The 15,850-nt window shown below is 40.8% G+C and overlaps 2 protein-coding genes across 2 annotated transcripts; both read left to right on the plus strand.

Annotated features, from left to right (window-relative positions):
- The first annotated feature begins 127 nt into the window (after positions 1–127).
- tmem220 (transmembrane protein 220) lies at positions 128–6,901 on the plus strand. Its single transcript, XM_076265355.1, has 6 exons — positions 128–518; positions 716–745; positions 854–914; positions 3,740–3,863; positions 3,973–4,032; positions 4,260–6,901. The coding sequence occupies exons 1-6, from the start codon at positions 429–431 to the stop codon at positions 4,390–4,392; spliced, it is 498 nt and encodes a 165-aa protein (XP_076121470.1). The 5' UTR covers positions 128–428; the 3' UTR covers positions 4,393–6,901.
- A 107-nt stretch (positions 6,902–7,008) lies between these two features.
- On the plus strand, positions 7,009–14,106 carry LOC143103062 (cytoglobin-1-like). Its single transcript, XM_076266849.1, has 3 exons — positions 7,009–7,519; positions 12,134–12,365; positions 12,499–14,106. Exons 1-3 carry the CDS (start codon positions 7,374–7,376, stop codon positions 12,643–12,645), a joined length of 525 nt encoding a protein of 174 aa, XP_076122964.1. The 5' UTR covers positions 7,009–7,373; the 3' UTR covers positions 12,646–14,106.
- The last annotated feature ends 1,744 nt before the right edge of the window (positions 14,107–15,850 follow it).

Raw genomic sequence — 15,850 nt, forward strand, 5'->3', positions numbered from 1 at the left:
TGCACACCCACGAAGCTCAGTCATTTCAGTTATCCAGAAGTGTATCTTCAGTGTGGGACGGGAACACCCGCGCGTGACTTGTTTATGGAGGACAGTCAAGAGCTGCCACACGTTGACATATTTTTTGACCTTTAATATGTAGGCTACTAATGTCTGAATGCTGCCGTGACCTCACATTTTATATTGAGTATATTATGATTTAATCTCTAGACTCCAAAAAGAGTGCAAAGCGTGACAACTAAGACATTAATACATTTTCTAGAATTCCAGTTCTGTGCGGGTAGTTCTACAGCCACATCACTTGACTTCAGAAACTTCAACTCCCATGTTCCTGGGAAAGTTTTTGAACAGATCCGGGTTTTCCATGACCGTGGGGAAAGTGAACTGTTTTGTCAAACTTTGTATCAGAGCCCGTCTACCTAAACGCGATGAAGCACCGACCGTTCTTGCTTCAGAATGTCTGGAGGATCTGCAACTTATTTATGTCGCTGTTTTTTGGTCTAGCGACTTATGTGCAGGCAAGTAGCCTACTTCGAATCCCCCAAACAGAGGAAGGATTCACGCGTTAATCGTGAATACTATTTCATCATTCAACTTTTATTTAGGTCTCACGTAACATATATAGCCTTCACTATGGCTGTGCTTTACTTCGTTTAAAATGATCGAATAGGGTGTCTGTACTCTGTAACTATCTCACCTTTTAATGTCTCGACAGATTAACGACCCAGATGCAGGACTGTGGATGGTAGGCATTGTTTACGTTGTAAACATTTATTAATTCTTTTTATCAATCAATTTCGAAAAGAAAAAAAACACTTAAATAACCTGACCGACTGGCGTCCATGTGGTTTAGGTCGGCTATGCCATTCCAGCATGTTTGACCCTAATCGTTAGCTGGCATCCACACATAACAGGTTAGTAAATACTTGAATTAATTCAGAGAAATCATCCCCTCATGCATGTAAAATGACAGTGAAAGGTGCACTGATGATAGCTAGCCAGCCAGCCTACTGAACCAAAGTCCTCTGACTAAACAGTCAACAACAGCCATGGGTTTCCTAGTAGCCTTGAGGATATACTACCATCTAGTGGTATAATTGCATAGTACAACAGCGTCGTCTTTTAGGGCAGGGGTTCCCAAACTTTTCAGCCCGCGACCCCCAAAATAACCGTGCCAGAGACTGGCGACCCCCACTATCCCTGGATGTGACTCAAAAAATAAAATAAAATGTGCGCACCGGCCATACGCACTAGGCTTATCCAAACACGGGCTTAACGACAACATAAAAGAACAGAGCAGCCTGTTATGATTTTACATAGGCCTATAGAACTTTACTATATGATAAAAGCAGAATACCTTAGTCAAAAAATAATATCCATGTAATATGAGTGCAACTTTGAAACATTACTTTAATTTCCATTTTAAAGCAACACCAAAGCACTTTTCCTGTCGCACGCACGCTATTTGTTTATCCAGCACTGGCTTTGGAAATAATGTCTACAGACAAGGTAGAGTACGTTGCATGATTTTATGAAAGTATGATGTATTGCGACATCAGAAGCAAGTCAAATTTGTAGTTTCTTATGTCTCATTCCATCGAACTACAGATCCGCTACCCGATCTGGCGAACTTGCAGTGAGGTTATAGCCGATAGAGGGTCGCGAAGAGAATGCAGTGCTATCACCCTGTTACGAGTTGATGATTTTGGAAACAATATTTTAATGTACAAAAAACTCTTTGGTGTTGCTATCTCAGTCAGGGTAATATCCACAAACTGTTGTAAACATATATTGTTGCTGCGCAAATTTACATTTTGGCAACTATGTTTCAGCGTTAATCTCATCTAATGAGATGCAAGTCCATTCTTGGTTTAATTGTGGAGACGGCCACACGGAGATCATCCTCCACATTTAGACGCGATATTTGTTTTTAATATGTCAGTGCAGAGAAAGTCTTTTCGCACAGCATGTGGAGCCAAACGGCGTCAGTACGTCCATCGCGGCCTTGGATAGCTGTGGATCAGGGCCGTAGTCACCATAGACATTGAGGGGGACGTGTCCCCCCCAATATTCAAATATGACCAAAATGTCCCCCCCAATATTCGGACATAAAAAAAACAAGAATAAAGCGCTATACCAGGCCTACACTACAGGAAACCAACACGTACTGTATCTGAAATGTAATCAAACGTAATAACGCACAAATTAGTGACCTATGGTTCCAGAGTAGCCTACACCCCTGAGTGGTTTGTCCTGGTGATTTTCCGTTTTTCGTTAGTGGAGTGAGCTATCAAACGCTTCCATTTACTGCACCCTGCGGTGAGGTTGGGCTGTTAACAATATCGCAAAAGCTACTGGTACAATTTTCACAAAACTTCTTGAAAAGGTGTAGCACAAGCTAAGGAAATCCCATACATGTTTGGAGCTGATCAGACTGAAAGGGAACATTTTCCATATTGTAGCCTATTCTCGCAATGATAGCCAAAGTGAAACGTTTTATTTTAAATGATGAATTTGTGCAAGCCTGTGTCATTTCTTTCACGTCTTTCAACATAAATAATGCATTCATATGCTAGTAGTAATGCCAGAAATTACCGTTTATAGGCCTCTTAGAAATGATTGTTGCATCTGCATATTATTTAGATGCGCACTCAATCGCGCATCCATGCAGGCAAAACGATCAAATGTGGTACGTGATAGCCTACAGTTAATGTGAATCGCGGACAATAACCAAAGAAAGGAATTTGCACCTCCATTCACCAATTAAAGGCTGTAGTAGGCCTAGTGTTTCTACATGTTGGCACAAAACGTCATTTCTGTCAGAAGACAGTCTATAATGCATACAGGGGTAACATGGGTCAGACAGAAGAGGGGCCTGTCTTAGTAGCCTATTCCAGAATCCTGTCCCTTTCAAACTATGTTAAAATTGTGTGATTAGCCGCCAGCATAATAAAATCTAAATTAAAAGACAAAATCTTATTAGGCTCCAAACCTATGAGTCTAAGCCTTAGTTTAAAACAATCTTCAGGTGTAAGTAATAGGCTAAGTCAAAGAACCACATTCTGTGTAATATAGAGGTTATCATAAGATACTCTAGTTTGTAATTTCTTTTAAATTATACATTTTGAACACAAATGGAAGTTGCTTCTTCTCCACCCTTCTCACAAAACTCACCGGGGGGGGGGGGGTATCTGTGTCCAGGGGTTCATAATCCATCCATGCCATGCCTATGTCCGTCAAAAGTTTGGAATAACCTAATTGACTGACCTAACGACTAAAATATTTTTGCATGGTAGGAAATGTATTGAAATTATGTTTGGGGGTCCCTCAGACCCCACCACAGATTTGGTCCCCCCCAATGTTGACATCATGACTACGGCCTTGCTGTGGATATTCCCTCTCGACTGAAATCCAGAACTCAGCAAGCGTCTTGGAATTAAAATCTGTCTTTAAAGTGCGGTCGCATGACCGCTCAACCAGTGCGTCCTCCATGCCGGCTGACAGATGACTTGCGGTGGTTACAGTGAATCGTGATCTTATCCACTCATAATTTTTCTGAATTTTATTTTTTCCAAATTTATTTGATTTATGGAAATAATTTCGCGACCCACCCCTCGCCGTCGCGACCCCCACTTTGGGAACCCCTGTTTTAGGGTGTAGGCCCAACTGTTTAGGATGGTTTTGATTCTGGTTCAAACTGTTCTCAAATGGATTAAGAATAAGTAATATTACTTTGCAGAGAATTTAATCTGGCGACGAGTATCTGATCTCTATGTCCTTATTGGTACTACTTTTTGTGCCATGTTGGGATGGATACTTTTCAAAGAAGGCATCACAGATATTTTCCAACAAGAGGAGGGAAGGTAATTGTTGTCATTAGTTAAATTTATATTTTGATAATCAATGTATTATTGAAACAATTGACATTGTTAAGTATAGTTGAAAGGTATGTTTTCCTTTGTACCCTCTTAGAGAATTTTCTGGTCTCATGTTAACGGTTACTTGGCTTCTCCTATGTAGACATTCAGGAAGGTAAGGGTTTCTTTGATACACAAAGATGTCTTTAACTTAATTAATGCAACTTCTCTCAAATCAGTATTTCTGAAGTATAATTTTCAAGTAGGGTGCCAACTTTAGGTATGTATTTTTAGGGCTGCCAAATGTGTTGATTCTGTCTTTGGCAAGAAGAACACCACAAAAGGCAGCCATTTTAGCCATTTGTTTTAATAACCTCTATTTGTTTCTCTCTTTATATGTAGGGATGGAATTGGAATAATCAGATTGTCCACTGCTGTTGGAATCACAGTATTTCCATTTGTGGCATGGCTATACTACTACATCAACACAGAGCTGAGATCCAACTGGCCCTCACACTGTAAAACAGCACTCTAGGTCTGAGTGGTAGCACTGACTACAATATGAAGCACTTTTGTACTATGTGATGTGTCCACATCATATATGTTTGTAAAATGGACATATACATTGTATTGCATATAAAGCTTTTGACAGGATCATCAATAATAATTAAAAAAAATATAACCCTACAATAATACTTCAGTAAATGTTCGATGTTCTGGCACTCGCATACTTTAATAACTTCAGAAAAAATAGAATATTAAAAAATAGAACATAATACTATTAACCTTTACCCCTCAGTAGATAGGGAATATACTGCATGACGGGGATGTCACGTGAGTCTGTAGTTGCCTGACTGAAGATTCTGGACCTAATTACCAAACAAGCTGCTTTAGCCTCAGCCACCAGAGCCGGTCATCTCGTATTTGGATAATCATGTTGACTTTTAAAACATGTCACAAAGATCACAACACAATTTCAGGCATATAACATTCTACTCCTTGTCTATCACACTAACAGCAGGTATGCGGTCTCGGCAATTAAAACAGGTCTTCTTTTCCATTAAGCTTCTCTGTACAGTTTACTGACAGGTCTAATACTTTGGTCCATTGAGCATTCTCCAGCACCAGATCTTAGCATTATTGGTCAGTATTTGCTGACATTACTGGACTCCAAAGTGATCTCACACCCAACTACAGGTGGCAGTAAACATTCACTTATTTGAAGTTGTGTGTGAACAGAGGTGCTAACCTGCAGGATTTCAGGAGTCTGCAACAATATACTTCCCTGGATCTTTGAATAACCTTGTACAACATTTAATTAATATTATACAAGTAATGACTTTTCAGAAACTTTCTGATTTTTTTTTTCATTTTGTAGCAAATGTAAAAAATAATTTGTGTTAACAAGACTCTAAACACTGGCTATGGCATACAACCTATGCACATTTGAATTAATCTGCATCATTTTAGGCCTACTTGCTTTTCTTTTCATGACAATACTGGAAATAAAATCACTTTTAGCTGTTGCTTCAAAAGACAGAACTAAAGTGGTACTGTCATACCAAAGCTAATTTGGCACAACACTGCTGCCCAGTTGTCATGAAGTATTTGAGTATTTCATTCAGAGCTGCAAGCTCAAACTGGCTGTTAAACCGGTATTCAATTTTACGCCTGTCAGAGAATGCATTTTTGCTTTTGGACTCCGTTTTAGCCTGCCAACAGCTATACCCTGCAATGGAAGGACTTTGTTATTAAAGAAAAGCATGAAATAAGTAATCAAGTCTTTTAGTCTTTAACAAGCTGACGGCTTGAAAAAGAAGAATGCAAGTGCTGATATTAAATATTGGAAATCAGGGAATTGAAACCAAGTTTTTTTTTTCTTTTATCAAACTGTTTTTTAAGTGAGTCTGCAATGACAGTGCTAATACAATGGCAATGCAATACCAAGTACAATACTCCTATTCTGTATTGAAATAGTTGATTGAAAGTTAGCTCATGCTAATATCACTTCTTTCAGAATTGTCATGTACATAGGCCCCATTATTCTCAGCACATATTTACCTATATGTATATACTCATGACACATTTTATTAAATAAAATATTCAACCATGTATACCATCTACAGGTTGAGAGCGAATGAAAGTCCTATATTATTTGGTGTAATCCAGTGGATTCACCATTTTGCAAAACACCTGAAACAGTAAGTAGATTACAACTTTATGCTTTCAGCACAAGCGTGAAGAACAAGCAGGGAGAGTTTTTCATTATGTATTTGAACAATTAAAAAAAACAAACACATGATGTACCTAAATGATTCACATTAACATAGCTGAATATGGTTTAGTGTTCTGCAGTTGTTGCTGAGTCTCCAGTTCCTTACAACACATTTTAATCATTGACAGACATGTTGCATGTTACAGGCTTTGTTGTGGGAAATGAGTGCAGTAAGACAGAATGGGAAAAGTGAAAGGGGATCAAGGGTTTATGTGTTTGTGAGTTGCAACACGTGGCAAAGCAATAGGACATCCTCAGTTGTGTCCGTATGAAACAAACTGGGAATTCACAAGATGTTGCATTCTGCAGACTTTATTATAAAGTCTGTCATTAATCTAACATAGTGTAAGTCTGAGTGCTTATAGAGCAATTATACCCGCATCCACTTGTGTGGTCTGCAGACTATAAATTACTATTTAATAACAAGTCTGTCATTAGATAATCATCATCGTGTGAAACCTGGTCAAATTGGTAACTTGTCTAATTCAGTTTTAAATACTGCAATTTGTCATTTTGTTTACTGGCAGCTTTAGAAGTGTGTTTCCTTGGAAGTAGGTTAAACATTCAAGCCTGCAAATCATCTGTGTTTTCCAATTCTTGTTTAAATACCCCAAGTTCCCTTTTTGTGTCAGTTAGGGGGGGAAAAAAATTGCTGACGCTTGTGAGTTCTGTCAAGAATGTGTCAGTATGGGAGGCTTATGGCTTGTTTCGCCAATAAGATAGGATCTTTCTGAGAAAAGAGGAAATCAAGCAAGAATGGGGTTGAATAAGGGCCAATTGTGTGTGTGTGTGTGAAAGAAGGGGTGTGGCTGCATGAGTGGGGGTGAGAGGGTGAAGGAGAGTATGTGTTAACAGGGAGCAAGCATATGTATGATAAAGAGAGGGGGAGAGAAAAGAGAAGGAGGGAAGTGGGTGGGTACTCCACACTCTCCTCTCTATTTATCTCGCTCTCTCTCCCTCCGTCCCTCCCTCCCTCTCAGTCAAGTCTCTGCAGACACGCGGGCTGAACGCTTCTAATGAGGTCTCAGCGCAGGGGGAAAACACAGAGCGAGGGGAATCCAGCCACTGGACACCATCTATGAGCAGTATAGCCAGTATAGCCTGAGAAGAGAGAGAGAGAAAGGAAACAGTGCTGCTGGGAGGCAAGGGGCCACTTGGAGAGCTTTGTGTGTGTTTTTTTTCCCCCTCCTCTCACTTTCACTGCCGTCTTGTGGCCTTGCCTCACTGCTGGGAGTCCTCAGATGGAGGGGGTCCAGATGAATGGAGAGGGACAGGGGCAGCAGAAGGAGGTTGCCCCACTCTCTGACCAGGACAAGGATGTGATCCAGGACACCTGGGCTGTGGTCTTCCAGAACAGCGAGGCTGCAGGGGTCGCCGTCCTAACCAGGTGCGTCTGTTGTTTATTATTAATAGCATCTCTATTATGCTTTCCGCACCTTTTCCAAAATCATCTCTCACTTGACTTGACATTGTGATGAACATCTTGGTTATGTTTTGGGTTATTACCTAGCAACAGTATGTTGCATATCTCATGTTGAGGTCTGACAGCCCAGGGCACATGAGGAAACTCCTTTTAGCTGATGCTTGTGCAGACCTGTACTTCCCTTTCAGTATACTGTACAGAGATAAGCTTCTACTGAACTGTTCATGTCTGTCATAAAGTGTATACTGGACAACTATAAACATGAGAATGAAAGAACGCTTTCAGTTACTCTATCTGAAATGTTTCACTATTCTTCTAAACAAACTATTGTACAGCGGGACATCAGGCGTACATTAAGACATGCATTGTCTTCGATGTGCTCTTTATCTCGCATATGAGATGGTTTGAGATAATTAGAATTGGCCTGAGGCTGGAGACAATATGTTTCTAGTTGGCCAGTCTGAGTGCTCTGCATACCTCTGGCTAGGGTGGCGTGCAGGGTTCAGAGACCAGAGGTCAAATGTCCTCAGTAGCAGAAGGGAAAGAATGAAAGGCAGCTGCATTTATCAGTTTATACCAGCACAGTGTTTTTAATTAGTGTTTTGCCCGGAAGGCCTTCTGCTGAGGTATGTATGAAAGGAAATGTGACACACAGGTTAACATGTGAGAAATTCAGAAATTACAGGCAATGCATGTTATAACTGTTTTGTTTATATACCGTAATTTCCCAACTATTAGCTGCGGCTCATGCATCGATTTTGCAAAATTTCTTCAGCTATGAGGTTAATACACAGAAGCAGTTAATATGGTATTAATATGTTTGTTTGTTTTTTAAACTTGCATAAAACACTGTCCTGCAGTTTATACACAATGCGGCTAATACACAGGAAATTACTGTACATCAAAATAAAACAGTTATGAAAGCATATGATATAAATTGTAGTGATAAAGACAAGGCTGTTGCATATAAAATGAACGGGGTCTTCATGAGTCCAGACTTTGACTCTTAGTTCTCAGAAGATTCTTATTGACTCTCACAGCACAGTTAGGGGGGGTCATTAAATGCTCAAAAACATCAAATGTTCAAAAATCAGTTTTAAACATCTTCGAAATCAATAGATTTCAGATATATTGGCAGCAGTGTATTTTCGAATTGCCTAAAAACATATCCGTTCCTAAAAAAAAGTATGAGTTTTCACAGTCGGTCTTGGAACTCTGGCATGTAGGAGCTGGAGGGAGCCGGGGAAGGGTCATGCCATCCCGTCCAATTCTCCCCTTGTTCTTGGCTGACAGCTTTGACAGTGAAGGTCTTCCCTCCCTCGGAGAGTGGCTGACATCTCTCCCAGCTGGAAGTTTAACAACTCCTGAACTAAGCCGTTCCCCCAAAGATGATGGTTTTGTGCTCATCCATACATGACAATAAACTGCCATTCGTTACTTCAGAGAGGTTCTGACTTAAATCTGTCAAGCAAGAGAAATGTATATATATATATATATAACTTTCGATAAAGGAAATCGTACAATGTCCGAATATCCCAGCCTTCCAGCCAGATAGAGTATTTTATTCTGCCTTGTTGTAATGATCCTTCCTGTAGTATTTCAGTGGGTACACGAGAAAGGAAGGAAGGAGAGGTGGTCAGCAGGACCATGGGAAATTCTTCACACATTTCATAGGGTGTCTTCAGCCAGAGTGACAGCAGGGGTTTGCCAAGTTAATCTCCCTGTTCTACTTGAGTTTAAACGCTTGGTTTGTGATGTGATCTAATTACAGAGAACTTCCGAAGCAGCAAATTGCACCGTAGCTTACTAGGAGCACCCATGGGGGAGCACAGAGCATGGATGTGCTTGCATGGAAAAGCATTACCTCCCATTCACTCAAATACTATGTCAAAATGTTTCATTAAAGGTTAACGGCATCTTTTCACTAGAGGTGATACTATAAAGCTGCATTCTCTCTCAAACAGTGAAAGTCCATACACCAGGGGATTTGAGGAGGAAGTCTGATCTACTCAGTGAAGCTGGTCAATTCACTGAGTAGATGAGAAAAAACAATGCCTTGGACTAATGAAGCAATTTGTATGCGGCATCTGTGGTAAACACTTCAGCATTCCAAGCTTTGATTCCAAGCCTATGGGTCACCAAGCATGTCCAAGTACTGGTGTCGCATTACTGGATGTTGGCGGTCAAACATGCTCTTGAATTCCTCCACCCTTTAGTCTATTACTTTCTTGTGTTCCTCCACCCAGGTGTACTTGCCAGAGAAAACTGAGTTTGGGGAGGTGTAAAACTAATGCGTTTTTCTTTTCCATAAACCATGATGTTTCTCTCATGTTGCCAATGAGATAATTTTGAGGGCAAGAGGAGGTGTAGAGAGTCTTGGCTGAACCTTTGGGCAGCAGAGAGGCAACATCCTCTTGCCTTTAAGTCTGCACTGATTTTTCCTGTTACATGCGTTATTAATTATATGAGTGCCCTTGCCAAAATGTGTACACACACATGCACGGGTTGAGGTGTAAGTATTTTCCAAGTTTTGATAGCAATAAATGTACGGTTAAAATGGATAATAATTTAACTTCAAGGCTTTTAGTTAGCCATGTAACCCTTCTTGGTTTAAACAAAGACACCCTCCCCTCCCCCAATGGAATGCTAATGTGCTGGTTAAGGACTATCAGGTACACAAGACAAAGGATGCTACCTTGATATAATGTATCTATGTGTCATGAAATGTAAATGTATTAATGTTTGGTATCATTCTGATAGTCTCAGTACAAGGTTTGTAATGATTTGATTGTGAGAATGTTTGGAACATTCTATAAGTGATATTTCTGATATATATGATATCTCCCCTCATGCTATTCTGATAAGAATGGATAGGTGTGAAATAGGTGTGTGAGTAGGTGTGTCTGATGCCAACTGGAGAACCAATCAAGTGGGCTTGTTTTTGGCGCCATTTTCCTCTTTGTTTAACTCATAAAAAAGTGATTAACTTGCATTGTAAGACACAAGATTAGAGCATGGAGAACTGAGAGAGAGAGGGTGATCCTACAGAGGCCATGGCCTTGTCATGGCCTGGGCTAGGCCTACATAGACCATAGAACTTTTTTTTGTACTCTCTCTGCTTGTAATAGAATAAACTTGATTCCTGAGTTTTTCCTGAAGTTTGCCAGTCTAAGATTAATATTAAGTAATTATTCACCACAATTACTTTCATGGATTTTTACTACCAGTTTCCACAGTCAGATATCAAGGCTACTGAGCCACTGTTGACCACACTTTAGTATGGAGGAACAACTTCCTACCCACTAAAACAGAGCCTCATGAATCATCTTGGTGAATGGCTTCTTGCTCTTTCACTCCAACCTTCTCTATTTCTCCTTCAACACTTCTCGCTTGTCTAACACTATTGACTCTTTCTCTCTCTCTCTCTCTCTCTCTCTCTCTCTCTTCCTCTCACACACAGTTTAGAGACAAGCGCTCCAAAACGCTGAGCCTGTGTTTGTTTTCCCCACTCAGATAAGTAATTGTGCGGAAGGTGACTTCACCAATCCCATACTCATTAGCACACTTCACTCTGCTCATCTGTGAATCACACGCTGCAGCTCAAAAGGGCCTTTCAGGTCATCCTTACTGTAAGACCTCATGACAGACCCACCGATCTTTAGTGGTGGGGAGTCGCTATAGTCTGGTCATTCTGACCAGGAATGTACAGGGCCTAACATACACAACAATATAAGAGAGAAAGTGGCTAATCATTATTTATTCAGCTGCTATCCAGATGGTTTTATTGGGGGTAAACTGTAAACAGAATATCTTGCCAGAGATGAGTTTTATGTTGTTATGAGATTGTTGTCATTTGGCAAATGACCATCCTTTAACAGATACACAGGAAGTTAGAAAGAATTTGGACACAGCAGCAGCCCAAATACAATGTTGTTTCGTAGCAGCTCCCCACAGGTACGCTGTGAATGAGTCACAAGTTTTCTCTCTCTATCTATGCAAGGAATGTTGGGGGGCATGTGGACATGGCAATATCAGCTTGGCTTTCTTTTGGCTGTGTCAAAATATGTCTCCATGGCGTGGTAGTTAAATATTACAAAGGCAAATAATTTTTGCCTCACCCCTCTCAGATGTGTTTGTTTATGATATCAATGGGGCCATAGGACAACAGCCCTTTCATACAAGTGGTGTAGCTCCCTGAAGGTAGATAGAGCAGCACTCCAGGTGCTTGTCCTCACAGAATCTTTCTCTATCATTGACGCTGAAGTATAATTTGTTGAATGCCAATAGCATCCAAACTAACTTGCATGAGAAATGTCTTATGTGCATCAGTGTTTTCAAGGAATTAAACTGCCTGTTATTTCAGTTAAGCGTCATTATGAACCACAGGACATTATACTCAATCAAATCAATTGTCAGGGTATGGAAAAGAATGCAGTATTTCCAGGAATGCTTGGTTCTCGGATGTACTTCAAATTAAGTTTTCATCCAAATTTAAAGTGTGCTTGTATACAAGGACTGGCTCTGTTAATAAACAAAGCTACAAACTCAAACTAAATCTGCTTTCTCACCCCGCTGCAGGCTGTTTGTGAAGTTCCCTTCATCCAAACAATACTTTAAGGACTTCAAGCACATGGAGGACCCTGAGGAGATGGCCCAGAGCACCCAGTTTAGGAAGCACGCCGTGATGGTCATCAATGCCATCAACACCCTGGTGGAGAGCATCCATGATGCTGACAAGGTGGCCTCGGTGCTGAAGCGGGTGGCCAAAGCACATGCACTCCGCCATAAAGTGGATCCTGGGTACTTCAAGGTAATTTACTTTTTGTAACTTTGTAACAAGATTTATATTTGCATTGCATCAGACTAAACAACCTCAAGGATTTTGTTTACCTGTCATTGCCTGGCTATAATCTCTCTGATCTCTGTCATTCATGTTGCCCCAGATCCTTGGAGGAGTGATTCTGGAAGTGCTTGTGGAAGCCTTCCCGGACACGTTCCATCCTACTGAAGTCCAGGGCGCCTGGTCCAAACTCATGGGCATCCTCTACACCAGCGTGACTGGCGTCTATGCTGAGCTGGGGTGGGTATAGACCACCTGACACCAACTCAGGCATGTTTTGTGTGGGGGCCCCTGAGGCAAAATGACACCAAAGTCTCGACAGACTTATCAGGTAGATGTCTTTGATCCCCCATCGCTCCTACCATGGGAATACAGAGGACAACCATGTTCAGTGTTGGTGTATAGGGTCAGCTTCACATTCCTTCCCACCCATCATATACTTCTGGGGAACTTTTCTCATGCTACTGACCAACAGGCCAACAGGGGAGCACTGACATGGAATGTATGGCCATGTTCCTGTGTTATGCAAACAAGCTTGTGTGTGTGTGTGTGTGTGTGTGTGTGTGTGTGTGTGTGTGTGTGTTTGTGTGTGTGTGTGTGTGTCTTAGGACTGACTGTACATAAGGGAGGGAGAGAGTGTTTCTATAGTTGAAGTACTGAAATATAATCTTTTGTTTACCCTGAAGAACCTAAAATGTACAGGAATCCTTTGCCGTCTCCTCTTTTGCTTTGCTTTTTGCTTTGTCAAGCAAAATCATATGAGAAAGACATTTATTTGTAATGGTTTCCTTCAATGTAATTGTCATGATGACACACTGACAACAACAAACAAAATCATATCAGTAATCTACCAAAGTCCTGCCCTCCCCCTTATAAGTTGCTTTCTATGGATATCTAGTGATAATGTTGATGAACAGCCAATCACTCATTTCACATGGTAACTATTTTTGTTATCAGTTCTTTGTGCACTGGGCTATTTTACTGTATCTCTTATATCAGTTTGTGCTGTGATTAAGTAAATGTTTGTGTGTACAAACTTGTCTGTAGCCACATTCCTACAGCTGCAGTGTCAGCTGAAGACAGATAAACTTTGGAATGGATGAAGCATTTTTGCTTTGTAATAAATTTGTCTGCAAAGGGACCACTATCATTTTTGTGCAAATAACTCTTTTTGTATCATCATGGAACATTCCGTGGCTAAGTAAGTGGCATAATTCACCTTGCGCAACAAAGCGCTAGAATCTCACTTTAGGATTTTTTTATTGACCGTGTAGATCGTAAGACTTACAGAAGCTGGACCCTTACAAAACATGTTGATTATATTGCTGTTCTCTGTAATTTATAATATTTGTATTAAGAATCATTCATGTATTATGAGTCATTTGTAGCCTATATGCCCCCTGAGATTAGTTTTAGAGGAAATGTTGATGTACATGTATTGTTTTCAGCTTTTGATTGTGAGACTCAATGTTTGCCTAAACATTAACAATGAGGTACATTTTTAGTTATTACAGAGTTCTGAAACATTGACAAATATTCTACAAAAAGTAGCCTGTGTTGCAATATGGTCTTAAAATGGTTGATTGCCATTTAGATGATGAGCACAGTATCATTGTCTATATGGCATATATATTGTCTATATGGCCACTCTCTCTCTGTGCTGCAAATGTGTATGGCAATATATTATCTCTGCAATAAAACAAAAAACAGTGTTGTGGTGTTTAACTACATTTCAACAGTGTACACTTACTTGTAATGGAAAACTGAATAGAGGAGTTTTACAATGAAAAGCCCTGCTTGAAAGTCATACAAGAACATAATACAAAGAACTTCATAGACTCCACAACCAGAAAAAAATCCTATTGAAATGAGAATATTTCACAATGGCAAAACTATGTGCAGAAGTTTTTCCTCTGAATTTCTACATGGTGCATTTTTTACACCAACAAACTGATTCCCATGTAACCCTTAATATACAGTACAATTACACAAACTTGAAATACCACTCATCTTGAGTGTCTCTGACCTGAGTCAACATGATCAAAGGAAACAGGAGATGCAATTAGCAGCATTGTGATCAGGCCTTGGGTGCCTGATATAATCAGTCCATGCAAACAGTTCAAGTTGGGAAGCTGTGGTGTGACTTACTTTTTTGGCCACCCGGGCAGATAATGTCATTGACCATTCATGTGGATTTTGCCTTACACCCCTCTTCCCCAATCCCACCCACCCACATCATGCCTTGGATACCCCACTCAGCCCCCTCATGGGGCAACAGTCATGTAGGCTCATCTTCTTGCCCAGTGCTCTATACTGCTATGCTGACTCAAGGGGATTGCGGGATTAAGGAATACCCTATTTATACCGACATGCCAGGAAAGAGATCCACAAAGTTTACGTAAAAAGAAGAAACCACCCCGTTATGGAAATTGTCAGACTAATAGGGCTGTAGTGATACCAATACAGTTGGTCATAATTCCAATCAAGTTGAAGTTAGCAGAAAAGAATGAGTTTGATTTGAGTCAGAAAGCAACGTTACTTATGCATCACAGAGTTTCTGGAGCCCAAAGTTCGACTGGTTTGGGAGCGGGGCTAACGCGAGGCTGGGGTCTGATCTGATCTAATCCCCGCAGAGTTAATCTGCCTCACGAGCTGCCCAGTGACGTGGCCGGCTGGGGCCCAGTCGAGGCAGGGGTGGTGGTGGTAGGGGACCACTGTGTTGCTCTTCACTCAGCTTCCCCCTCCCTGCACCAGGAGGCAGGCTGCTTTGCGACCCGCGATCTCCCCAGCAGAGGCCCCGTGGTGGGACAGGCGTGAGGTGCCATGTGCACGACCTTCATGGTCCTCAGCACCCTGGCACTGCTCCTGCGCCGGAGGTTCTCAAACCGCGTCAGACCGTGAGTAACCCTTTCCCACTTAGTCTCATTGTCTCCTTTGCTTTATAGATCACTAGTCTGTTGTCTCATCACAAGTGTGTTTCGTTATTATACTTTTTCTCCGAAAAATCTTCTCTTCCTCATTCCTTTTCTCTGCCAATTCTTTGAGCTCCACAACTGTTTACGCATGTCTGGCAGCTGGATATATTTGTATCTATTGTTTGGATATGGAATGTTTGTGTTTATAATAAAAACAGCTCTCTGACATTTCTTAAAGGCTCTCGAAATTAATCACTGATCATTTAAGATCTTACTACAAATACTTCTAGAAAACATAAAAAAAAAATTAAAAACAGCAATATAAGTTTGTGACTAATTTTACCAGCAGTTTATCCCTTCGTGTGTGTGTGTGTGTGTGTGTGTGTGTGTGTGTGTGTGTGTGTGTGTGTGTAACTGATGGACTCATAATCTCTTCTCACCTCAGCTTTTTGTAAACATGACTCAATGGTGTAATCTGCTTCTCATTCAGGGCAGTCAGGCAGTCAGGAGAGAACAGTATACTGCACAGCACTGCATGTG

This window comes from Alosa pseudoharengus, unplaced genomic scaffold, assembly GCF_046254945.1.
Source record: "Alosa pseudoharengus isolate Yale_2024_CS ecotype anadromous, Long Island Sound unplaced genomic scaffold, YU_APseudo_1.1 YU_APseudo_1.1_scf_4, whole genome shotgun sequence".
Lineage (NCBI taxonomy): Eukaryota > Metazoa > Chordata > Actinopteri > Clupeiformes > Clupeidae > Alosa > Alosa pseudoharengus.